General features: G+C 48.6%; 1 protein-coding gene across 4 annotated transcripts in view; it reads right to left on the bottom strand.

Annotated features, from left to right (window-relative positions):
* The window catches only part of ZNF618 (zinc finger protein 618), a 176,253-nt gene that overhangs the window by 20,818 nt on the left and 128,105 nt on the right, over window positions 1-27,330 (bottom strand). For 2 of the 4 annotated variants that reach the window (XM_080820669.1, XM_080820667.1), the window contains 6 exons: window positions 26,342-26,419; window positions 25,727-25,765; window positions 20,814-20,903; window positions 19,857-19,892; window positions 19,687-19,764; window positions 12,170-12,259 (listed from right to left, as the gene is read on the bottom strand). In XM_080820669.1, the coding sequence (XP_080676795.1) occupies window positions 12,170-12,259; window positions 19,687-19,764; window positions 19,857-19,892; window positions 20,814-20,903; window positions 25,727-25,765; window positions 26,342-26,419 (411 nt within the window). Of the gene's footprint in view, window positions 1-12,169; window positions 12,260-12,800; window positions 12,861-19,686; window positions 19,765-19,856; window positions 19,893-20,813; window positions 20,904-25,726; window positions 25,766-26,341; window positions 26,420-27,330 lie in introns of all 4 variants that reach the window. The other 2 variants (XM_080820670.1, XM_080820668.1) reach the window with 2 other exon arrangements.

Raw genomic sequence — 27,330 nt, 5'->3', positions numbered from 1 at the left:
AAAAAAAAATTGCAAACTGTCACATACAAACTCTCTGATTTAGAGTAAGAAAACCGAGGCTCAGAGAGGCTAGGTGGCTCACCATGGTGAGAGCCAGCCAGCTAGAGGCACAGCTGGGATCCAGACCTGTCCCAGAGAGCCACAGGACCTCCACTCGCTCTTGCAAGGGAACAGTGACCCCAGGCACAGCTGTGGCAGGTGGGAGTGGGGTGGGGAGTGGAGGAAGTGCGAGCATGACAGAGGCCATCGGTACCTGCGGTTGCCTTGCTTGCTGGAGATCCCGAGTTTGGAGTGCGGAACGTCTGGGTTTGGGTGGCTGGAGGGGTGCGGTGTAAGAGGGCGCCACATCGGACCACGGAGGCCGGAGCTTTTTTCCCCGACTGGTTCGTCTGGGTCTTCGCTGCCACGAAGCGTGGAGACGGGGAGACCTCCGGATGCGAACACTCAGAGCCCGTGTCTGGATCGTCCGGTGGCTCCCACCCGGGGGCAGTACCTGAGAGGGTCATGCTCTCAGTCCCCGTGGGCCCTCGGAGCCGGCCGACTGAGTGGTCTCTTGGGCCATAGAACCCCACGTTCAAGGGTCAAAACCTCTTCTTGGTCCACAGAAAGCAAAGGCTCTCTCTCTCTCTCGGAGCCTAAGAAAGTCCAGGATTCTAGAACCTTCCCCAGCTTCTCCTTGAAGGAAGCCTGATCATCAACTAACACACTGACCAGCTCACTGGGAGGGCTCTCCCATAACCCTAGACCAACCCAGGCTCTCAGTGCCTAAGAACGCAGCCTATGACCTGTTGGAGCACGTGAATTAGTCAACCCAGGCCAAAGAGCATTTTCTAGAACACTAGCTCAGAAGCCTCTTTTCCTTCCAAGGCAGGCTGGATCAGAAGGAAGGACAGAAAGCAGACAGCCAGGGACATGCCAGGGTTGCCTGGTGGTGGTGGGGAAAAGCAGAGGGGCTCCATGGAGCCCCAGGGTTTTAGGGGGAAGGCGTGCTGGAGACTTGCTGCTCTCGGGGACAGCACGTGAAGTCTACGCTGCTGCTTTCATCCAAGTCAGTGCAGTGCGGCAGTTCCCCAGTGGTGTTGGGGGAAGTCTGGTTCACCATTTCCCAGACCCCCTGCCTCCCTCCCGAGTCCTCTGCAGAAGCCAGAGTCGCTGAGAACTGGGGGCTGACACCCAGGTGGTCTCCACCTCTGGCCGTCCTGGGCGGGCAGCAGTCTGCCTCCTTCATGCCACCCGGGGCCCTAGGCTGAGCCCTGAACCTGGCCACACTCCCAAGTTCAACACAGAACAGGAGCGGGGAGGCAGTGGTCTTCTAGCTCAACGGCAACTCTCCCCGCTGAAGGCGAGAAGGGGACTAGGCAGCATGGGAAGGGGCTTCTTCGGTGCTGCTGCCCCCCTGCCTCTGGGGGGTGGACGAGGGGCCTCATTATACCTCTGGTCCCAGGACAGTGTCCCATCCTGGGCATCAGACACTTCACCCACTGTTTTCAGAGCCAAAAAATAAAAAGGCACTTCCTGACCCTCTACCTTGGGCCATTCCTGGCAGCCACGAGCAAGCCTAGAGAAGCAGGAAGCAGGGCTTCGTGCAAGGCCACACAGGGACCTGCTCTTCAGCCCGAGACACGGAGACACTGAGATGAGCTCAGAGCACTCGGCTGCCCCCGTCCTCTTGGAGGTACCCCCTCCTCCATTCACAGTGGTGGCCAGATGCCAGGAGCTGGGGGACACTCTGGTCACAGCCCTCTTAATTAAGCAAGCCGTCACCCGGCCCACCCTGGCCCTAAGAGGAGTTCCCAAGGCCACCGTCCACAGAGGATACAGGTGTCCCTCACTGTCTCAATACCCATTCTCTGGACTCTGGCTTTCTTAATCACAAACTAGAGGTCCGGGTAGGGAAGGACACTTCCCTATGTACCCCCCCCCCCCCCCCGCCGCCCTCGCTTTTGGAGCCAAGGACCTTAGACGTCCCTGGAGGCCAATCTAAAGGGTGGCTTGTCTCACCATTTCCAAATGTTTTTAGCCACAGAACCAGCTACACACCAGACTCCATGGACTGTGTCTAGAGCTCTAGCTCTGAGCTCCCCACTACCTCCCTGAAGTGGAGTTTGGGGACCGAATGTGCAGCAAAATGAACCCACCTCCGGATGCCAGGTCCCTGCCCCTTCCGTCTCCATGGTCCTGGCTTCTTTACTTCTCCTCTCCTGACCTTAGCTCCCCCTGACCCGTGCCCCTTTTGTCCACAAGAGAAGTGGTGTGCCCGGCCTCACGGGGATTCGGTGAGAGCCCAAGAACACACAAGCTCCCAGAAGTCCCATGAATGGTACACGGCTCTTCACGTGTAAGCAGCTACTACTGGGACTTGGGACAGATAAGGACACCGAGGCCCAGAGCATTCAGTCCGTTTAGGGTCACATGGCAAGTCCGTGTCAGGATTAAGACAGAAGCTCAAGTTTGTCAAGCTACCTGCACAAGGCCGTGTGGTCCCCTGTGCCATCCCCCACACATCCCAGGAACCTGGGCACAAGGGACAGAGAATTTCTGAGCAACACATTGAGCACATGGCTTTGTTCTCGAGCCCCAGACTCTACCCTGAAGGATGGTTTCTAGAAGGCCCTCCGGATCAGTTCTTTTCAGGGTAATTCCTGATGTCAAATTCCTGGCCTGTGTGACAGCCTCCGCCTCCCTGATAGGGCAGGGAGCTCGGGACAACCACGAAGCACAAGATCCAGGAAATCTTCAAGCACCTGGCCTGGGCCCGGCTCACCTCCTGCCTTTTCCGTTCTCTATCACCCTCTCTCTTCCAAGCCCTGCAGCTCTGCACATGTCATATTCTTCTGGAACGATCCTCCCTCCAGTTTTCACCTAGGTAACTCGTGCTGGTCTGACACGAGTGTCACGAGTGTGTCAGACTGGTACCCCTGCCAACACCTCACTCGGTCATGATCTTTCAGTCTTTCAGTCGCCCCTCTCTGCATCCCTTCCCAGAACTGATCACCACCTGTACTGACACACGGTGTGATCTTTCAAATGGGATCTCTTTCCCCATTAGTCTCAATGTTCTGGGACGGCAGATGCCGCCAGTGAGGCCCAACCATGCACTCGGGACCTAGCACATTCCCTGACACACAGGAAGTGCTCAAGAGGTGTTGTGGGATCAGAGAATCACTGCGTGAACGGCCAGAAAAGCACAGCACACCAAAGACAGGATGCCGGAGAGGAGACGTGAGAACCTGGCCCCTGCGTCACCCTCCCGTCAGCCCCAGAGGCGTATCTAGGGACAGATAGCCCCTTAGAGCTCAGAGAGGTCCAGGAACCACTGTGCGGTCACAGAGCAGGTAGGGACAGAGCAGGATGAACTTTGCAGACTCCTTTCACTCAACAGTCTGCTCCATCTGTGGACCTTCTCACACGGAATGTTATTAGGCTGCAATTCTACCCGAGTTCTCACTGGGAAAAGAAGAGTGAGCTTCAGACAGACTGGCTGACAGAACACCCATGAGAGTTTTACATCTAGGAGATACTTAAAAATACGAGGGCACTGAGGTCTCTCCTTTCTGTAAAGCCGAAAATTCAATAGGAGCAAAATCAATCAATCAGAGAACATAAGGATTCCAGAAAAATAACCATGGGGCTACCGAGAGCGCAGAGAGAGCAGGGGGTCTCCCCGACACTCTCATGGGGCAGAGGAGGGTGGAGACCCATCTGAGGCAACTGGGAATAGTGTGCTCAAAGGCTGGGGGTGGGACTGCGGGGGTCGTGGCGCAAGGGGAGTCTCATCTGGGAATGCCGCGTCATGGGTATTCATTTTAGTTAGAGAACCGGAGAACTTACTCTTCCGGCCATCCCAGAGTCCCTGGTGTAGCACTAAGCCCTCCTCCAGATTCAGCCACAAAGCTGGACAAAATACACGGAACAGGGCAGCGCAGGGCTGTGATTCACGAGGGAAGACCTGATGTGTGATCACTCCAGTCTCTGCCTGGAGATCTTCCGGACCACGCACGGCACGGGGGTGGAGCCCAGAGAAGGCACTGCTGTCGGGCTGAATGGAGGAGGCAATGGTCAGAGTTCAGGGCTTCTGAGGGAGCTGGAATTAGCAGGACAGAATAACAAAGAGTAGGGAATTTTGAAGGGAGGAAAAAAAAAAAAAAAGAACTCCAGAAATGTGCAGAGGGAACCCCTTAAAGTCTTAGACCGGATGCCAGAATTTGTACAGAGGAAGCCTTAAAGTCTGGCAGGTAACTGCTACTGAGGGCTGTGAGCTGAGCAAGGATTCAGAAGTCTCACAAGACGAGGAGATGTTGTCTGAGTTCCCATCTGCCAGAGAAGACAGACCTTGTTGAACACCTCAAGCATTTAGTCCGGGACCAGAAAGGTCAGGCCATAGAAGGATTACTCTAACCCTAGAATAAGAACAACTGGAAGCCCACCCTAACAGTTTAAAAACAAACCACTGAAGTATAAAGCTGATCTATAAGTAACCATCTGCCATAAGAAAATTCAACACTTTTCAAAGGAAGATAACAAAATCCAGATGCTCAACAAAACACTGCAATGTGCAGCCCAGAATGAAAAATTACTTGTGAGGCAAAGCAGGAAAATGTGACTAATAATCAAGAGAAAAATACCACTTAACAGACACGACAAGGATGACGGGCTCTGCTGACAAGGGCCTTAAAACAGCTTTCATAGATATGCTCAAAGATTTAAAGGATAATATGAACTAAACGAATAAAAAATGCTATAAAAAGGAACCAAATGGAAATTACAGAGATGAAAACTAGGATAGCTAAAATGAAAAATTCACTTGACAGATTTTTCTTAATAAAAAAGATTGTGGGGGCTCCTGGGTGGCTCAGTGGGTTGAAGCCTCTGTCTTCAGCTCAGATCATGATCCCAACATCCTGGGATCGAGCCCCACATCGGGCTCTCTGCTCTGCGGAGCCTGCTTCCCCTCCTCTCTCTGCCTGCCTCTCTGCCTACTTGTGATCTCTGTCTGTCAAATAAATAAATAAAATCTTTTAAAAAGTAAAGAAAAGATTGCATACTAGAGAAGAAAAGAACAGCAAACTTGGAAGACAAGGTACTAGGAACCATCCAAATTGAAGCTCGAAGAGAAAACAGGAGCTTCATCACCAAATGGTTTAAGACATAAACAAATAGGGGCACCTGGGTGGCTCAGTGGGTTAAAGCCTCTGCCTTCAGCTCAGGTCATGATCTCAGGGTCCTGGGATTGAGCCCCGCATCGGGGGGGTCTCTGCTCAGCGGGGAGCCTGCTTCCCGCCCCCCTCCACCTACCTCTCTGCCTACTTGTGAACTCTGTCAAATAAATAAATAAAATCTTAAAAAAAAAAAAGAGACATAAACAAATAAAAAGTCTCAACAGCAGAAAGAAGATTGGGTAATAAGAATATTTACAGAAATACTGACTGAAATTTTCCAAATCTGATGAGAAATATAAACCCCACTGAACCACAAAACTCAATGAACTCCAAACAGGAGACACACAAAAAAATTATACATTATAATCAAACTGGTAAAAAACAGTAACACAGAGATTTATTTAAAACCACCCAGACAAAAAAGACACCTTAAATACAGAAGAATAAGAATGATCTTTGACTTCTCATCAAAAACAACATAAACCAGAAGATAAAAGAATGTCATTTTTAAAGTGCCAAAAGAAAAATTTCTCAACCTAGAATTTCATATGCAGAGAAAGTATCCATCAAAAGGACAGATAAAATAAAAACATCTTCAGTTAAGCAAATCTTTCACCAACAGACCTACAATTAAGCGTTAAAGGAAATTCTTCAAAGAATAAGGGATAATGATAATAGATGAAATTTAGATTCATACAAAGGAAAGAAAAGTGCAGGAAGTGGTAAATATGTTAGAAAATAAAAAAATTTCCTCATTTCTTAGTTAAAAAATAATTCACTGTTTAAAGCAAAAAGAATAACTGTTCGGTTTATAACTTACATACACATAGACATATCAGAATAGCACAAAGGACAGGAGAGTAGTAAATGGAAATGCACTGTTATAAGGTTCTTAGATTATTGTGAGGTTTTGAATTCATCATAGATTGTAACACATTAAAGATGTCTATTATAAACTACAGAATAACTACTAAAGAGGAGGTATAGTTGGAAAGCTAATGAAGGAAAATTTTAAGTTCTCAATATTAAAAGAAGACAAGAAAAGAAGAAAAAAAATGAACAACGAGATGGGACAAACAGAAAAAAAACAAGACAAAATATACAAAATACAAAAAATATGAAATACAAAAATCCAACCATATCAATAAATAATATTAAATGTAAATGGATTACACATTTCATTTAAAAGCCAGGGATTACCAGACGAGAGAAAAGAGGGAGAACCAACTATATGTACACATTTCAAATAGAAAGACACAAAGATTATAAGAAAAAGATCAAAAGAAATATACCATGTAAATACTAAGCCTAAGAAAGCTGTAGTAGCTATATTAATACAGATAAAGCAGATTTCAGGACAAGAGCTATTACCTGTTAAATAAAAAAAATTTAAAAATAAAGAGATAAATAAAGGTATTGGACAATTTTTAAAGAGTCATCAAAACATAATGATCCAAAGTGTGTGCACCTGAAAGCAAAGTTTCAAAGTACACGAATCAAAACTGACAATACTAAAGGGAGAAACAGCATATTCATAATTACAGTTGTAGATTTTAATGCCTGTCTCTCAATACTTGATAAAACAAGCACACTTTTTAAAAGCCTTAAGGAACAGAGATTTGAACATTATTAAGCAACTTCATCTAATTGACACTACACTCAGGAAATACTCTTCCCAGCTCATTCTCAGAGACCAGTTTTAGCCTGATACCCAACTCACACTATAAAAACGGGAAGGACGCTACTGGTTGGAATGCAAAAGGGCATAACCACTTGGCAAACAGTTTAGTTGTTTCTTAGAAGTTAAATGTCCACCTATCATGTGATCCCACTATTCCATTCCTCTAGCTGTTTACTCAAGATTAATGAAAGCAGCTGCCCACACAAGGACTTGAACACAAATGTTCAGAGCAGCTTTGTACTACAGTGCTCCAAACCAGAACCACCCAAATTCCATCCACAAGTGAATCAAGCAAACTGGGGGATGTGTATCCATGCAATGGAACACTACTACTCATCAGTTAAAGGGAATGAACTGACACATGCAACCATGGATGAATCTTAAAACAATCATGGAGGGTAAAAGAAGCCAGATCCCCCATAAGCCCACACAGAAAGGGTACATACTGTAAGATACTATATACATGGAATATTCTAGAAAATGTAAACTAATACATAGTAACAGCAGATCGGCGTTTGCCTGGGGATGGGGACCTGGTGAGTAAGGGATTGTAAAAGAACACAAAAAGCTTTAGGGTGCTGGATGTGTTTGTTATCTCAACTGCAGTGATAATTTCATAATTGTATACACTTATCAAACTGTACACTTTAAATACGGGCACGTTACTGTAGGACAGTATGCCTTAATACTGTTTTTAAAAACCTCACCAGAAATATTTATTTTCTTGATTATGACCATCAATCAACAAACCACTGATATTCATGGGGCACTTCTAATTCTAGGACTGTAGCTCCCTAGCTTTAAGAAGTCAGTTTTGGGAGCAATACCAAAAACCAGGTAAAATCCTGGGGAATTTTAGATAGAAGTGATCAGAAAATATGTTCTTAAAAGCAAATAACTCTACAAACTGCCCTAGGTCTTAAAGTAATTTAGATGCCTTTCCAAGAAAAAGGAGTCTCAAAGAAGAAAGTCACTCTCCTGGCAAAGAGGAAACATCCTAACATTATAAGTTTCTTCAGTTCATTTCATGTTGGGACTCTGTTTTAATGTGTTTTAGTAAAGTACAGGCATGGTGATTTATTTAAGACCTATGATAACAAGGGCGCCTGAGTGGCTCAGTCCATTAATTGTCTGCCTTTGGCTTGGGTCATGATCCCAGGGTCCTGGGATCAAGGCCCACATCAGGCTCCTTGCTCAGCAGGGAGCCTGCTTCTCCCTCTCCCTCTGCCTGCTGTTCTCCCTGGTTGTGCTGTGTGTCAAATAAACAAAATCTTTAAAAAACTAAACAAAACAAAACAAATTAAGCCATGTAATATACCACATTATCAGAATAAAAGAATCATAGAATCATTTCAATACATGGAGGAAAAAACATAAAACAGTGATTTATGACAGAAAATTTCAGTGAACCAGGAATAAAAGGTCACCTCCTCAACTGATAAAGGGCATTTATAAAAACCTACTTCAGCTACTATAATTCTTAATGATGAAAATGATTACTCTTCATGGTGAAAAACTGAACCCTATGATTAGGAAAAAGACAGAAATACTCACTCAATTCTTCTATTCAACATTGTACTGGAGGGTCCTAACCAGTATAGTGAGATGAAAAAAATATTAAGAAGAATACAGATTGGAAAGGAAGAAAGATAGCAGAGCTATCTTTATTAGTAGATGACATCAGTACGTACAAGGAAAATCCTAAGAAACTGACCAAAAAGCTATTAGGACTAGTTCACTATTAGTTACCTTAGCAAAGTTTCAGGACACAAAATCAATACACAAAAATAGTGTTTGTGTAATAGCAACGAGTAATTGGAAAGCTAAAAATCACAGTAGAAAAAACAAAGGACTCAAGGTAATTTCATGAAATATGTACAAGACCTCTGCTCTGAAAAATATAAATTATTGCTGAGAGAAAAAGGCCTGAATACATCCAAAGATAAACCATATTCATGGATTGGAATACCCAATATTATTATGATGTTCTATTCTCTCTAAATTGGCCTATAGATTCAGGGTAATCCTAAACAGAATCCCAGTTGAATTTTTTATAGAAAATGGAAATTAGAAATTCCCCTAACATTTATATGGAAGAGCAAAGTTCCTAAAATTGACAAAAATTCTTTTAAAAGGACAAAGTTGAAAAACCAAGAGTACCTGAATTTAAGATTTCCTATAAAACTCCAATAAATAAGACCATATTAGCATAAGCATAAACAAACAGATTGACAGAATAGAAAAAATCAGCAACTGATTTTCAACAAAGGTTGCAATGTAATGCAATGGGGAAAGCACAACTCTTGTAATAGATGATGAACAACCAGATCTCCATATGGGATGAAATCAATCAACTCCTACCTCTCACCATTCATAAAAGTTAACTTGAAAAGATCACAGACTTAAATCCAAAGGCTAAAATTACAAAGCTTCTGAAAGATAATTAAGGAGACTGTCTTCACAATCTTGAGATAGCTAAGACATTCTAGGTAGGACCCAAGAAGTACTAACCATAGAAAAAAACTGATAAATTAGACTCTGTCAAAAAAAAATTATCAAAAGATACTGTATGCCACAAAGATAAACTCGAAATGGATAAAAGACCTCAACGTGGGCAGGAATCTATCAAAATCCTAGAGGAGAACATAGGCAGTAACCTCTTCGACATCGGCCACAGCAACTTCTTTCAAGGTATGTTTCCAAAGGCAAAGGAAACAAAAGCAAAAATGAACTTTTGGGACTTCATCAAATCAAAAGCTTCTGCACAGCAAAGGAAATAGTCAACAAAACAAAGAGGCAACCCACGGAATGGGAGAAGATATTCGCAAATGACACTACAGACAACGGTCTGATATCCAAGATCTATAAAGAACTCCTCAAACTCACCTCACACAAAACAGATAATCACATCAAAAAATGAGCAGAAGACATGAACAGACACTTCTCCAAAGAAGACATTCAAATGGCTAACAGACACATGAAAAAATGTTCATCATCACTAGCCATCAGGGAGATTCAAATCAAAACCACATTGAGATGCCACCTTACACCAGTTAGAATGGCCAAAATTAGCAAAACAGGAAACGTGTGTTGGAAAGGATGTGGAGAAAGGGGAACCCTCTTACACTGTTGGTGGGAATGCAAGCTGGAGCAGCCACTTTGGAAAACATTGTGGAGATTCCTTAAGAAATTAAAAACAGAGCTTCCCTATGACCCTGCAATTGCACCACTGGGTATTTACCCCAAAGATACAGATGTAGTGAAAAGAAGGGCCATCTGTACCCCAATGTTCATAGCAGCAATGGCCACAGTCGCCAAACTGTGGAAAGAACCAAGATGCCCTTCAGCAGATGAATGGACAAAGAAGATGTGGTCCATTTATACTATGGAGTATTATGCCTCCATCAGAAAGGATGAATACCCAACTTTTGTGTCAACATGGACGGGACTGGCGGAGATTATGCTGAGTGAAATAAGTCAAGCAGAGAGAGTAAACTATCATATGGTTTCACTTACTTGTGGAACACAAGGAATAACACGGAGGACGTTGGAAGAAGGAGAGAAGTGAGTTGGGGGAAATCGGAGGGGGAGACCAACCATGAGAGACTGTGGACTCTGAGAAACAAACTGAGGGTTTTGGAGGGGAGGAGGGTGGGGAGCTCGGTGAGCCTGGTGGTGGGTATTAAGGAGGGCACGTATTGCATGAGCACTGGGTATGGTGCATAAACAATGAATCTTGAAACACTGAAAAGAAATAAAATAAAATTACCAAAAAAAAGAAGAAAGACAGTGTATGAGAATCAAAGGACATGCTGAAGAAGGGAAGAAAATATTCACAGTGTATGTGTCCGATGTAAGACCTGGATCTAGAATATATAAAGAGACCTCTTACAACTTAATGATACAAACACTCCAACCACAAGATGGACAAAAGACCATTTCTAGAGTAAAATATACAGTGGCCCATATGCAGATGAAACAGTGCTCAACTGTCATCAGTCATCAAGAAAATGCAAATTAACACCAAAATGACCACGTGGCACTCACAGGAATAGTTAGAATTAAAGAGCCCATCCCCTCCAAACATTGGCAAGAATGTGGGTTCAGGGGAACTCCCACAGGTGGCTGGAGGGAGCGTTAAGATGCTACAGCCATTTTGAGAAATAGTTCTTAAGTCTTCACGAAGTTCAACACTCTCCCCTACGACCGAGCATTCTACTCCCTGGTGTTTATCCAAGAGAAATAAACACACACGCCCTCAAAAAGCCTCCTACAAACACCTTCGTAGCAGCTTCATTCTTAAGAGCCTAAAACAGGAAACAACCGAAATGAACAAGCACAGGGCTAAACCAACGGTGGGATTTTCACAAAACAGAACACTGCTCAGCAGTCAGGCAGAATGAACTGATTTATACAACACCGTGTACGAGTCTTAAAAGACATTTCGCTCAGTGAAAGCAGCTAAACACACGAGAGTACTGTTACACAACCCCAGTTATAAGGACTTCTGTAGTCAGTGTAGGTTCTTCTAAATACTCTCCTCAGACCCAGGGTCCCCAAGCCCGAGCCCTGGGTACCACCTGAAGCCAAGCCCAGGCCCTAGTTCCGCACAGAACCCAGCGGCGTACAGACCTCCAGATCCAAAGGGCTGTTTCAGCCTTGGCAAACCAATCCTCGGCTGGATCTAGCCGAAATCTCTCATACCCTCCTGGCCGACATCCCGGGGATCTGAGGATGGAGCCCCCTCTGACACCCAGGAGGGAAGCTGTCCAACAGGAGACTGGAAGGCTGGGATGTCCCACAAGAAGGGCCATCATAACTCATTTCTTCCAGACCAAGGGAGGAGGGAGCGACTGAGGGCCAGAGACAGGACGGGCCTGCCCAAGGTCATACAACCCTGAGACCCAGCTGATTAAAACCCAGGGCTTCTGAGTCTTGGCTTAGTGCCCCTTCTAGATTTCTACCCCCTCCACCACCAAGGGCAAAGAGGCAGCTGTCTTGTCTCCTTGGCTATGGCTTAGTGGCATCACGTAGCACCGGCTCTCAGGAACCACGCAATTCAGAGGGGCTCAGAGGTGAGGACGGCACCACTGAAGGGAGTGGATGAGTGATGCCCACCGTAAGCTGACCGAGGGCGACTCAGGCTTTCGGCTTTCCCAGCTATGCCAGCTATTACAGTAAGGTGGCTCAGGTCAGACCCAGACACCTGGAGATTACCCCAGGGCCAAGCTCACCTTTGTGGTCACCCTCCCCTGGCAAAGCCTCCATCTTGGGGCCGGCCCACCCCTCCCCCAACACTCCCCAGCCCCCAACCAGAGAAGATACTCACTGATGGGGGCGTGTAAGGCCACGTGCTCCTGGTAGGGTGTGTAGTACTTGTACTGCTTTCCGCAGAATTCACAGGTGTAATTGCCAGTTTCTGTCCAAGGAGAGGAAAGCGTGGGAATGGGCCCCCGGGTCCCACTGAGAAGCAGCAGCATGCTCCCTCCCCTCCAGCTCCCCCTCATCCTGGGACCAACTACAATCAGGAGCATGCTGGAGTCAGACTGCCTGGGTTCAAGTCCCAGCAACTCCACGTCGAGCTGTGTGACCTTGGGCAAATCTCTTAACCTCTCTGTGCCTCAGTTTTCCTATCTGTAAACAGGGGGTAATAATAGGACCACCTTCTAGGATTGCTGCGAGGATTAAATTTATATGTCAAGTATTTAGAACAGTACCTGGCACACGCTGTTTCTCCAATACTCCGCCCCCAGGCCCTGGTGCTCAGGAAATGTATGGTGACCTTAGCTGACCCCCCAGTGCCAAGCTCACATTCACCCCCTTTGCGAGTCCTAGCGTCTGCAATGGCCACACTTGGGTCCCCTTGTCTCCAGGACCTTCCCCGCCCCCAAGCACCCCCACCCCTCCCCAGCAGGAGGGGTCACGTCTTCCTCTCGCGTCCCATCAGACTTTATCTTTACCTCTCTTTTGGCACTGCCTAACTTCTTTCTTCTTAAAAATTTCTGATGTAATATTGTTCACTGGGGGAAAATTATAAAATACTGATAAATACAAATACAAGATTTAAAGAGTAAGAGAAATTTCAATCATCTGTCACCCCCAAACAAAGAGCAGCAGCTACCCTTTGGGGGTAGAGCGTGCAACCTTGCCATCTGCCCCAAGCCCCATCCCTCTATTCCCATCTCATCTGGAGCGCGCTTCTCTCCCTGACATCATCTGTCTGGCTCCAGTGGGCCCTGAATTAGCCAGCCTTGATCCATATCCTCTTTGTAACCTGGTGTATGCAATCGACAACACTTTGTGGACATCTTGCTCAATCAATAAACATCGATCCGTACTGCATTTATTGGCTGTATGCATCCCACTGGACTCTGAAATCTGCTGAGCCAGCCTCCTACACCGGGGGACGTTTGGATTGTTTCAAAATTTCTCCCTTACCAAAAAAAAAAAAAAAAATGCTGTGATCCACATCCCTATAGAAATGTCTGCCCATTTTGCTCATAATTTTTCATATCACTGCAAAATAAGGATTATTGTGCATAATCGCTGCTCATTATTTCCCCAGGATAAATTAAGGGTACGCATTTTTAAGGCTTTTGATAACCACAGCACCAACTACATATCAAAAGGTTGGGCTAATTTTCATCCCAATCAGAAAGATGGGCCTTACAAGAGGAACTATACGGCGCTGCTGCTTTCATTTTCCATTTGTTTGAGTTCTAAGGAAACTGACCATTTTTCATGTTTCATTAACCGGTATTTTTCCTTTTGTGACTTTCCCATTTGTGTTCACAGTCAATGTTTCCATAGGTATATTTACTTTTAATTGCCAAGAACCCCACAGATGAAGGACATCAACGATTTCATTCTACATGTTACAAGTATTTTTTTCTCAATTTTTAAAAATTCTGTGTCTGGTTTCTCTCTCTCAATATGGACTTAAAGCTTTTTCAACAATAACTTTTATAACTGACTCATGAACACTGGACAAGATCTACTATTTGCTGTTTATAGGTTTCAAAGTTGTGAGATCAACTGTATTGTATTATTCAAACCCGCTATGATCCCATCTGCCCACCTGCTCTATCGAAGACTGAAAGTTGTGCTCAATCCTTCCACTCTGTCGTGCTTCCAAATCTATTTTGTATATTCAGATGCAATGCTGTCTGATGCATATAAATAAGGCTCATGAGATCAAAATCATCACTGCTAACTGTAGCCTTCAGAACATGATACGATTCTGTAACATGGTGCTTCTCAAAGATGAGCTTCCTGGACCAGCATTAGCATCATCCAACAGTCAGTAAGAAATGCAAATTCTCAAGACTTAATCCAAGACACAATGAAAGAAAAGTTCTAGGACTGGGATCCAGGAATCTGTGTTTTAACAGGCCCCATAGAAAAATCGGATACACGGGAAAGTTTAAGAACCACTGCTCAGATATTTAATTATACTATTGTATTAGCTCGCCTGACATTAGTTACTAATTCTTGATCATTTGTAAGAGCCTCCTTTCCCATTGTTTGCATGTTTGCATTGTTTGCCTAAAAACATTTCCCTAAATTTTCTTGGGAAAATTCATTAAAAAGATAGGTTGGTAGATGGCCAGCACAAACTGCTGAGAAAAAGGAATCATGGTTCCAGCCTTCAAGGAGCTTACGGTCTGGAAGAGGAGACCGAAAAATCAAATAATCACACAAACTTCAAACTGCAACCCCAATGGGTGTTCTTAAAGAAGACATTTATAGGGCTATGAAAATCCCAAAAGGGGATTCAATTTAGTTAAGGAAGCAAGAGGGAGCTCCCTGAGAAAGAGATGGGGAATTAACGAGCTAGGTCTCTAATAAACCATTATTTCAAATTAACTTGAGAACCTTTGTCTCCTAATAAAAGAGATTAGGCCATTTGGTTTTGTAGCTATAAGTGACTTGGTTTTACTTCTTTTGTGTTTTCTTTCTTTTTTTTTTTTTTTCATGTTCCACCCTTCCAGGTTAGTTTCCTTCATTTGCAGCTGCTTGATGCCTGAAATCTTTTCTCTGCCTTTCCATTATTTGCCGATATTCCATTATTTTCCAATATTCTCCTTTGTTTGTTTTACACGGCTTGTAAGATACATCTATTACAGTTAAGCAGAAAATGACATTTTCAAGTCTATCATCATAGAGAAAGGTAGCTTCACTCTGTGCTTCTCCAACTTTGGCAGGTTTAAGAATTATCTAGCAAGGTGGTTACCACACAGATTGCTGGGCTTCACCCCGGGGACTCTGATTCCCAGGGTCAGGGGTGGAGTCTAAGAATTTACATTTCTGATAAGCTTCCAGAAGATGGCGCTGCTGCTGCTGCTGGTCTGATGCCCACACTGTGGAAGGACTGGGTTAACCTTCTCTACCCTGTCCTGCCCCTTATTTCTTCCTTCTCTTGTTCTTACAAATCGTTTTTAATACTGTAGAATGATCTTCGTCTTCTGCATCCAATTTTGTGTCCAGATTCGTAACATTTTAGACTTATGTCTAAGGATGGGTGGCTCAGTTGGTTAAGTGACTACCTTCGGCTCAAGTCATGATCCTGGAGTCCCGGGATGGAGTCCACATCCAGCTCCCTGTTCAGCGGTGAGCCTGCTTCTTCCTCTGATCCTATCCCCTCTGCAAGCTGTCTCTCCCTCCCTCTCTCATTCTCTCTTTCAAATAAATAAAATTTTAAGAATATGTATCTAAAAAAATAAAATATATAAACTTACATCTAATTTATCTGGTTTTAACATTGAGCACAAGTCCTCCTATGCTACGAATTCATTCTTCATAACTGGGGTGTACTTGATGAATTTTCTGAAGATGGTCTTAATGAAATTTTTTGAAGATAGTCTTTTCAAGCCCTCATTTTTCCCTTTACTCATAAATTACAATCGGTCTAGATATGAAATTCTTAGGATGTAATCTACATTTCCTTTCAAAACGTATTCCAGTATCTTTTGGCATTTAGTGCTGTACGGAAGTCTGAGACAAGTCCCCCTTGGATTCATCTGTTAAAAACTGGCTCTTCTTATACCTAGATGCCTGCATACTTTTTCCTTTATAGTTATAGTTTAAAGAAGTCACAAACATCTGTTGAGTTATGGGTCTTTTTATACGGAGGTAGATTATAGCCCAATCATCTGTCACCCCCGACACATGGTGAGCCCTTAAATCAGCATACGTGGGTCTGCCTTCAGCACATTTTTCTTCTACCGTATCTTTGGAGTATTACTTCTGTCCCACCGGTACAATTACTTGGAACTGGCTCCCCAGGCTCCGTAGTTACCTTGTTTTCCCCTCGTTCTCTTGCTCTGTTCAGGTTTCTCCTCCCCGTACTTAATTCCATTTCATTTAATTCCAAAGGATCAACTCTGCTCTTTACTACACACCATGTAGATTTTAATTTCATTTTCTGTTTCTCTGCAGTCCTCCACCTCACTCCTTTCTCTGCCTCCTCATTTTATCCTGCTGCTTTGACACCGGACAACTTCAGGCTCCTCTCTCACAGGGGTCATGCTACGGACTGAACCGTGGCCCCCCCATAGCCCCCAAAGTCAACTGTTGATGCCCCACTTCCCCATGTGAAGGTGTCTGGACATGGGGCCTGTGGTGGGTAACTGGGCTGAGATGAGGTCACGAGGGCGGGGCCCTCAGGACTGGATTACTGCCCTTGTAACAAGAGGCACCAGGGAGCTGGCCTGCATCGGTCTCCCACCATGTGAGGGGCACAGACAGACGGGGGCCAACTCCAAGTCAGGAAGAAGGTTCGAACCTGACCACGTTCGCACTTCGATCTTGGACTTCCAGCCTCCAGAACTGTGAGGAAATAAAGCGGTTTAAGCCATCCAGTCTGGGAGTTTAGTTACCATACTCCAAGCAGACTGACAGAAGTCATATTTTCTTATATTGGGTTTCAGTTGTCAAACAGAATTTTCTTCTAGATTTCTGTAGTATGTCATTTTCAGAGGTATGCTTTCCCTCCGAGTCTCCTAAGTTCTGTCTTATTAGGTGGAATTTTGTTTCATGCTTTGAGGTCTTTTTCTTTTAATTTAAAAATTTTTTCAAGTTACTCTTCCTCGGCCACATATAAAAACTGAACAAGCTACAGATGATCCAGACTTACTATTTTCAGTAGATGTGCGCGAACTGTTCTTGAGCCTCCCATTATCATGGAAGTAAGTCATCGTGGCAGCCACGGTCCCAGTTTAATTCTCAGATCTGCGGGTGGAGAGCAGGTGGACATGCAGGACTCCTATGGCCAACTGTGTCCTTCTAGAAGGATTCTTCTGCTGTCATGGCTCCAGCAGCACCAAGTACCTAATTCTCCAGGTTGTTCAGATCACGTGGTTGTGGGAGGTATGCTTCCCAGCACGCACTGCTTCTGGGGTTTTCCTCTTCCCAAGTCCCTTCGTGGGGCTCTGTGCCTCTCACAGCTCCACTTACTCTACACCTTGTCATTTCTGGGGTTCTGTGACCTTGGCTTTTTGAAACCCAAGACGCGACATTCTCATCTCATGAGGCAGCTCCTGAGCCGTAACAGGAGAGGTTCACAACAGTCCAGCAATCTTGGTCTCATAATGTCAAGCTGGGGGCGTGTAGGAAGCCAAACCCAGTACCATTTTCTCAGTGCAATTCCCAACTGCGTATGGCGTGTGACCCTTCCTCCCAGATCCAACGTGGTACTGATAGAACAAGCTGCACCTAGTTCCATCTTCCTGGGCAACAGGTACTACTTCTTTAATGCTTTCCATGCATGTGTTAAGGACTATACTCACTCCCTTGCAATTGTAACCTCATTCATTCTCCACGACCATCCTGAGAGGTGAGTTTTCTCATCATCAGCCCATTCTCAAGTTAAGGAAAACTGTGGATTAGGAAGATTATATAGCGTGTAGGACGTGACACAGGTATTAAGCGTAGGGCTGGAGCTCACGGATGCGATGCTCTGAAGCTCCCACCCTTGGCCATTTCTTGACAACATCACTCACCTGTTACGCCCAGAATATAAGCCAGAGGGCTGGGCTAGTCCCTCCCCGCACGTATCCTCCATGGGCCCCACAGAACAGAGAGATGCTCTCGTCCCCAACTTAGAATCATCAAAGGACGCTCAGAAGGGGGATAAGGAGCTCGTCAGTGGGTGATGCCCGCATTCAAACCCAGGCCTCCTGATTCCAATTCTGTTTTCATAATTATGAGGCTACGGACAGCTGGAAGGGCTGTGCTCCCCAGGGAGGGTGAGGGGGACAGCTGGGGGAAGTGCTGAGATGGCAGGTCCCCGATCTCACTGTCCCCATCCTGTAGCTGTCTACGATCACCCATCACAGAACAGGTCTCAATACACAGGTGGGTTTTACCAGTTTAATTTTTAGCAGTTTGAGTGTTAAGAGGTTTGTTATTTTCTTCCAGAGACGGAGAACAGGCCACGCGCACAGTTAATGCATGACAAGCACCGTGCTGACCGCTTCATGGATACTGTCCCAGCCCCAGTCCCCCGAGTGCTGAAGAGTTCGAAGAGAGCAATGAATCCCCTCTACCAGGAACCCAGAAAAAGGGAGAAAAAGGACCAGGGAACCCAGTCAACACCTTCCGAAGAGGGGGGCCACGCTCTGCCCCGTGAGGAGCACCTCCAGCTTCGCTGGCTTTCCTGCCCCGAGATTTCCTCATGCATCCATTCATTGCATGTGTACCTTTTTGCAAGCTGCCTGGAAGCTGTACTGTAATGAGGCAGAGTCAACAAAGGTTTCTTCTTACCGGGTGGTAAGTGACAGGAGGGGAAATGGCGGGTTCCTGAAGGCCTGGACCAGATACCTCTCACTGGCTGACTCCACCTAACCCATTCTTCTAGAAACAGCCAAAACAGACTTGTAAATCTGACCAAGATTTACCAAATGTAAGTCAGACCAAGTCCTTTCCCCACTTGGGGTAACCCTCTAGCTCATTTCCCTCAGAAAGAAGTCTAGATGCCTTCCTCTGGCGTTCAAGGCTCTCGAAGACCCCAACTCAAGAAACTGACTGGCCTTTCAACTCCCCAGAACAAAAGCTGCTCGCCTACCTTCGCCCTGTGATGCAAAAGGGCTCATTCTCCACCCTGGTCCCCAACACTGAAGCCTCCCCGCTTCCCAGGGCTGGAGGGGGGCCCACCCCCCGGGGCTCCCAAGGCTCCCTGTGCGGCAGGTTATGCTCTGTCTGCACACTGCCCGACTGCCCCCTTCCTGGGCCGAGGACCCGAGGGCAGGGTCACCACGACTCCATCCACTGTGTGTCCTCCCCACACTCCACACAGTGCGCCGAGAACAGGCGGGTAGCAGGTGTGGCTCCTGCCCTCGGGGGTTTCATGGGACAAGGACAGAATGTCCAGGTGGCTCCCTTGGACAGCTTCATTTGCCGATGAACCCCTTCACTGGCGGATGATGACAACAGGAGTTATTTTCCGAGCAGCTCTTATGTACCAGGCACTGTGCTAATAGGTGATTTACATTCACGATCTCATTTAATCCCCCAACAAACCTTCCGGGAAATGTAGTCCTCATTGACATGTGAGGAGCCGAGGCTCAGGACGGCTAACAGACCACCAGGGCACCAAGCGTGTGCTACATTCGCTGCCCTGACCTTGACCCTGTGCTGTTCTGCTGCTCCTCAAAAGCTGAAGTCCTAAGACTGGCCCTTTTGACAGGTGGGCAAAGTAAGGTAAAGGAAGCCAGTGGTCACTGGCCAGTAGCACTGTTGCAGGATGAGTAAGGTCACCCCCTTCCAATGGCAAGACTCATCCCACCCCCCTCAGCCGGCCCCCAGCTGTCTCCCACCCAGCCCACCCCCAGAGAGAGGCCCGCATACTTGGCCCGATTTTCTGGAATGGTTCCGGGGGTTCCTCCTTCACCTCGTCAGTAGCCACAACGCCTTGTTCGAAGGGGTCTGTGGGAGAACACATAGCCCTTAGCACCCTGGTAACCAGGTCCCCTGAGCCCAGCCAGGGACAGGGAGGTGGGCAGTCACCAAGAACTTACCTGCCCGATTCTCGGGGGCCCCTTCCACACTAAACACTGCGCCCAGGCGGTAGGCAGCAGCCGCAGAAGGAAAGAAGCAAACAGGAGCCCTGTTAGTCCCTGTCCACAGCGGCCTCTGCCCAATGCTCCCAACCTCTCCGGGACCCAGGAGAGGCGCCATGGCCAGCATGAAAACCAGGGGCCACAGGGAGGCACAGCTCAACCAGGAAGCAGCCTCTGCCTCCATTCCTCACCCTCCCCACGGGCTGGGGACCAACCCGGAGGAAGGCAGGCTCTCTGCCCAGCCAGTTTCTGGATCGCTGGCAACCACTCAAGGGGCCAGGAAAGGAGGAAACGAGGAAGAGACCAGTTAGGACACAAAGAGGGGATAAGAAGGACAAGCCAGTGGCAACGAGCGGCCGGGCCTGATTGTTACAGCCAGCGACAGGCCGTGGTGCAGGGCTGGAGAAGGAGCCCCCTCTACTTTTTCCAGGTCCAAGACCCTATTTCTGGGATTGAGATTCTAAAAATAAATTACCTAAATTTATTGTTCTAATTTCTAACTCGATAACCTAAGACACTAAAATACCATCATTCATTTTAAAAAACTGGTTTAATTTCATCAGAGCATATGACTACTCAGTATGAAATTGTAAAATGCATCGATATGAAATTGCTGAAATTCGACAGATTCTGACCTACAAAAATGGCAATTTCACTTGGGCTACCCTAATCAGAATATATGGAATATGATGGGGACCTTCTCTCTCCCAGAATCCTCAAGGGTCGGTCACTTCCCTCGTGGTCTTGGCTGCTGCCTGACCTTCCTCTGGGTAGGAGGAGAGAGGGGACATCTGGGGGCTGGGAGGAGCCAGGTAAGCAGCCCTGGCGCTGGGGGTTGGGGGTGGGGAGTGGGGGACAGGATGGGTACTCCTCCTCACGTGACTCTCCTCCCTCGGAGCCAGGGGCCCGACTCACCATCCACGGCGTGCAGGTCCCGGTGCTCCTGGAAACAGCTGTAGTACTTGTACTTCTTCCCGCAGATGTCACACGTGTACCTGAAATTGTCTGTAGGGGATTGAAAGACACAAGCAGTTACCAGGGCTTCAGTCACGTGGGATGGGGATTTGGGGGGGGGGGCAGCTCATCTGCCTTTAGAACCAACATGGGACCAGCCCACACCAGCCCCAACTGGTGCCCCCTGGATAGTCAGTCCCGGGAGTGTTAGGGGTTCTCTACACAAGGAGATAGGAGAGCTTGGAAACCACCTTCAAACCAGCCCCCAAACCCACTCTGTGTGAACCAAATGCCTAAGGGCCGGGCCCCACCTCCCTTCTCAAGGTTACATGAGAGCGACCGTCACTGCAGCCACTACTTCCTGGGCACTGCACACGCAAGGGGCCAGGCCAGGCACTTCCTCTGCCTTTCCTCCATTAGTCCTTGTGACTGAGCAGTAACCCACTGAACACGCGTGTAGACGCAGGGTCAGAAGGGACCCATCCCAAGCCCCACAGCCAGGAGGGCCTGTGGTAGGCAGCTTCCCAAGGACCCTGGCCTCCGGGTGTTCACACCCGAAGTGATCCCTTCACTCTGAGCCTTAGCTGGGCCTAGTGACTTGCTTCTAACGAAGGGAATGTGACAAAGCGATGGGATGTCGTTTCTGAGATTCAGTTACAAAAGACCGTGACTTCCATCTCGCTCTTACGAGCTGCCCAGAGCGCGAGCCAGGTGGCATTCTCTGTGAGCAGCAGTGGGAAAAGTGAGGTCCTCAGCCCCACAGCTTGGGAAATACCCCGCCTGCTGACAGCCACGGGAGTGCGGCAGCATCTCCTTCCCCGGCTGAGCCCTGAGAGGGGCCTCAGCCCCAACCAACACCTCCCCCGCCGCAGGAGACCCACAGCCGAAGGACCCAGGGAAACCACACCTGAGGTCTGACCACATAACCCAAGAAAACCAGCGTTTGTTTACATCATTCAGTTCTAGGGAAACGTGTTACACGGCAAGAGGTAACAAACACTGGGCCAGAGTTTGGATGATCCCAGGTCTATCCAAATTCTGAGGCTGGACTCTCTCACGGCATGGCTCTCGGCCCGCACCAGCATGGACCTCCTGTGTGTATTCCTTGGGCAGATCTAGAGATGCCCCATTCACCCCCATCTTCCTGACGAGGCCCGGCCCAGGGGGACGGAGTGACTTGCTCAAGGCTGCAGAGTGCGGTGAGGAATGACCAAGATTTAAATATTCACTTCACTCCATGCCATAGCGAAGTCAGGGCACGTGTCCTTTCTCAGTCCGCACCGGCCACCTTCCACTCCTGACTGAGGCACCAGCCTTCCCACCCTTCCTCTACTCCTCAGCACTCAAACACGGGGTTTGATGGGACTACCTCCACCCCGAGGTTGCACTGCCAGGCAACTGTATAGGAAGGCTTCTAGTCCCTGCTCAGCTGAACTCAAGGGCGCAAATGACGTCAGCCTTCTCCTTTCCTCTGCCCCCCGCCTCTTCCACACGACACCTGCAGGCTCTCAAAGTCCCCTGTCAGGTGCCAGGGCTACAGAGACTAACTGGTCCCCAGGAGCGGAGCCCAGTGTCAATACACACAGTCCTGAAGGCCTGGGGACCGGGTCCTGCCACCCCCATGCCTACCCGTGAACCAGCCGGGCAGTGGTGGGGGGAGAAGGCGCGGTTGGAGGAAGAGAGGCCTGGTCCTGCTCTGCCTCACCCAGACTGTCAGCGGGTGCTGACCCCACCTCAAGATTCAGCTTCCCTTCTTTTCCCCCTCATCTGAGGGGATGGGAGGCTGGTAATGAGCTGACTTCCACGGCCTCTTCCAGGCTGGCCATTCTAGGATTCAAGCCTGGCTCCAGCTTCAATCCAGCCTAGACAATAACCACCACCTCAGGCCCCATCATGTCCCATCTAGACCTGAATTCTCTCAGCGGTGGATATCAGGAAATACAGCTGAAGAAGTCAAGGCTGTCCAGGGTCTGGCTCCAGACGGGACCCTGCCCCTGAAATGCCTCTCCCCCACTGGCCAGTGCTGGGAGCCCTCCAGAGCTGCTAGGAGCACTTGTCTCACCTCTGCTCACAGAGCACCCCCCACCACCTCCGAGAAAACGAGAACCCCCTGCTTTCTGCCACTGAGAAGCACCGTCACCCCGCTCCTCCTTCTCAGCGGGGAGTGTTACGGGTTCTCGGAATCCCACCCCACACCTCCTTCTCAATGTGCATGGGGACCACGTTCCCAGGCCCACCTAAGGCAGGAGTAGATTAGGACAAGAGAGTTATCCCCAGAGGAAGAAAAGCAAAATGATTTTCTGTCAATGAAACCACAACTTCTGAGCCTCCAAGAGAGCTCAGCGTCTCTAGGAACGGCACTGAGCAGCAGTCTGGGGAGACAGGCTCTGGGGTCAGGCTGCCAGACTCCAGCTTGGCTTGGCCACCAACCAGTGTGACTAATGTTGGACATGCTCCCTAACCGGTGCACCTCGGTCATCTGCAAAATGGGTATGAGGTCCCTTCATCTCCCAGAGTTGGAATAAAGAATGAGCCAGGACAATGCCTCACAAACAACAGATCTAAGTAGATGGCACCTAATATTGTTCTGGAAAGGGAATCAATGTAACAGCAGCAAGAGAACCGGACGTGGCGTCAACCTTTTATTTTCTCAGCTAAGAGACGGGTGAGTGGGTATGGGCCTCCCTTTCAGAGTGCACAATTTTTCTAATAATTAAACGAAAGACTCTGGGCTAGAAGGTGGGAGGCCTGGTTTCTAGGCCCACCTGAACCACTAACAAGTTGCAGGAGTTCTCTCTGAGACTCAGTGTCCTCATCTGCGAAATGGGTAGGCTGGATTTGGTATTCTCGACACAACGCTTTCGGCTCCAGGACTCCATGGTCAGGCTCCTGTCATGAGGCTGGTGTGCGAGGACTCCAGGCCTTCTGACCAGGCGCTGCTGGCTTGGGTCAGGGAGGGGATGCACAACTGAGAACAAAATAAAGCACAGTGGCCATGGGGAGAAAACTCCCTAGGGAGGAAGGCCAAAGTGATGGAAAGACTAAAAATACCCCCAGCAAGAGTCCTCTACATCCTCTGGGAACCAAGGATGCCAGACGGAACACAATGGATCATTGAGGGGCTGCCCGAGAGGCCAGGGGCCCAGAATAGCCAAGGAAGGAATGATAAATAGAGAAGATCTTTAAATGTGTGGCTGACCACAGGCAAACCGCAGGAGCCGGGTGAGAAGGAAGCTTCTGAAGGAGAAGGGAGCTGGGGGCCAGACTGGGGCAGGGCTCAGGGAAGAGGGGCAGGTCTATACAGCCCCCTAGCCAGGGTCCTCAGGCAGGTGTCGGCTCTGAGCCTCAGAATGTCTAGAACACGGAAGCTTAGCCTCAGCCCCGCCTGCCTCTCACGTGATACGGGAATCCGAGGAGAGAGTGGCTGGGAAAGGGCCTCAGAAATGCTTTTTGGACCTAGTACAATTAAGGCCCTTCATTGGTCCACACAAGTACTCAATCGGCTTTGTTTGGGATTTCTTTTGGGGGGGGGCGTGTTTATTATTTTTAAAGACCTTCTGCAGCAGGAGGAAGAGGGCTTGACAAACTATGGCCTGCCCACCCTCTGTTTTGGTGAAAAGTTTGCTTCTGTATCATCACTGGCTATGCTCAGGGTACATGGCAGAGCTGAGTGGTGGGGACAGAGATGTCTGGCCTGCAAAGTCTAAAGTATTGACTATCTGGTCCCTACGAAAAAGTCTGCTGACCCTGAGGCAGAAAACTGTTCGGCTCCTTTGAGTTTCATAAACCAGAAACACCTGTGTCACCAGTGCCCAGAAACCCCTTCCCAAGGCTAGCATGAATGAATCACTTTCCCAATTTTGTACTTCCGGTACAGAGATCTTAGAGGAGGGGCTCTTGTGCTGGGCTCCTTTGGCCAACGGTTCTGTTTGTGTGTAATACACGTGACTCCCACGTTGCTGGGAGTAGCCATACATCCCTCCTTCTTGCTGCTTCACGGGAGCACACCACAAGTGATCTGTCCGTTCACCTAGCGCAGGGCACTTGGGTGGCTTCCAGTCTGGGGCTGTTACAAACAGTGCTGCTAAGAATAGGCTAGCTCCCGGGCGCCTGGGTGGCTCAGCTGGTTGAGCACCTGCCTTCGACTCGGGTTATGATCCCAGGATCCTGGGATCGAGCCCCGTGACGGGCTCCCAGCTCCCTGCTCAGCACAGTCTGCTTCTCTCTGCCCCTTCCCGCTGCTTATGCTTGCACGCTCTTCAATAAAATCTTAAGAAGAAAATACCCACTTCCCATCTTTGGGTGGACATGTGGCACACAGCTCTGTTGGGGATACACCTGCGAGTGGAAAGTCTGGGTTCTGGAGCTCAGGCTCGTCAGACGGGGAGAAGTTCCACCCCAGCCTATACCCATCTGGCTTTTCTGAGGCCCGTGGGTTTCGATCTGGGGGAGGGCATGCAGAACCCGGTCCTCAGATGGCAAGGCCCTGTGCGGCCCAGACTGGGGTGGAGCACCCAGAGATGAGCACCCATGGGTGCCCATGAGATAAGATTCGAACTAGCATTTCCCAAACACCAGCACTGAGTTTGCTAGTGAGGGGCCCTGAGGAGTCTACTACAAAGAAATATGTTCATCTTAGCAGAACTCAAGGCTCGGGAACTCAAGAACTCGGGCCAGAGAACCCGTTACTGACAAAACACCCGGTAGCTTCCGCAGGACGCGTGCCACGGACACATTTGGGAAAGGTTGCTCTGAGGTTCCATCCTCCAATGTTAAGACCCTCTGGTCCCAAAGCCTGAACCACAGCCAAGTTGTCTCCCACAGGCCCCTGAGGACAGTCCTGAGAGGGAAAAGAGCAAAGGGGAAATACTCACTGCCTTGGGAGGCTCCCTCCCCTGAGGTGGCTTCGGTGTCTGCGCGAGAGAGAAAATGAGAAGGAAGTGAACAGACTGGACCCCCCCCATGGGGCCGGTGCCAAAGAGCACCAGGGACTAGGGGGAGACAGGGACCCCAGCACAACGTGCCCACGACGCTCTGTGCCCACTCACAGCCCTTCCCCGTGCCCCCTGCCGTCAGGCCCGGACCCACTGGCCGTCCTCCCTGCACCATCCGTCCTGTCCCCTCGGCCTCCTCATGTTCAGAATGGAGACAGTGCCCCGACCACACACCCAGGGAAGCTGGGAGGAGCACGAGAGATGACATAGGAGCACCTTCCCTGCAGAGGCCGCCCCCTCCAGGTGGCCCTGATGCATCCTGGGAGAAAGAAGGCCCACGTGGAGCAGAAGGCTGGTGGCATGTCCTCCCAACCCCCCACTGGCCCTGTGTGCTCCCACGTAAGGAGGCCTCTTCTCTCCACCTGGGTCTCCATCCTATGGCACATAGCGGAAGAGGACTGGAGCTCGGGGGGTGGGGGAGCCTGCAGTCATCAACAGGCCAGGCAGGGAATGGGGAGGTGTGGCCCCTGTCTCTGCCCCTGGGACGCCCCTCACCTCGGTGTGCCCGGACGTGGGTCTGGAAACAGTTGTAATACTTATACTTCTTGCCACAGATTCCACACTCATAGGATCCTGGAAAACAGGAAAGGGAGGGACAGGTCAGTAAGTGCCCAACGTGTGCAACTATGAGTTCCCAGGACCCACAGTGATGCCACCAAGGATCACGAACTCCACGACCAGGGGTCACCACATCCCATGGGCTGTATTAGCCCCAGCAAGCAAAGACGCAGCAAGGACCAGCAGACACAGCCCCAGGCCAGAAGTCAGGAGCCCGGGGTCTAGTTCCAAGTTTCTGCCCCAACTCTCTAAGTGACCTCGGGGAAGTCGCTTCCCATCTCCCGGCCTCGGTTTCCAAATCTGTGAGATGGAGAAGACAACTCTTTCTTAAACTTATTCCTTGGGAGGAAAAAGGAAATGAACCTAAAAGTGCGTTTTCAAAATAAGGAATAAATGGCATCCAAGGAAAGAAATCAACACGCACTTGAGTAACTTTTACCTCTCCTCCTTGCCGGGATGGTACAGAGATTAAGAGAACAGTCTTCGAACCAGATGGATCTGATCCCCGTCCCTGTTCTGCCACTTACCAGCATCATGCCCTAGGTAATTCCCTTAGACACGTCAAACCTCGGTGTGCTCATCTGTCCAATGGGGCTATAAACACCTACCTTACAGGGTGGCCCTATATTCCTCTTAGGACGTGCCCAGCCCTATTAGAGATGTGCCCTACAGGGAGAGTACCCACCCCTCCCCACCGCAATCTACTGAGAAGCTTTCTTGTTCTCTCAGACATAGAGATGGACACGGTGTAACTGCCTGACTCCAGTCCTCTGCTGGCCCCTTCTCCCAGGAGCTGGGACTGAAATGGCTGAGTTCCCAATAGACATTTCAGACAGGTCAAGACGGAGCCTACCCATACAGAGCACACGCGGAAGGCCCATGGAAGGAAGCCAGGCAGAGCCCATCAGACCCAGCCCGGCAGGGGC

The sequence above is a fragment of the Martes martes genome (assembly GCF_963455335.1).
Source record: "Martes martes genome assembly, chromosome: 12".
NCBI classification, from domain to species: Eukaryota; Metazoa; Chordata; class Mammalia; order Carnivora; family Mustelidae; genus Martes; species Martes martes.
The sequence above is the reverse complement of the archived record's forward strand: the minus strand, read 5'-3'. Positions and strand labels throughout refer to the sequence as shown.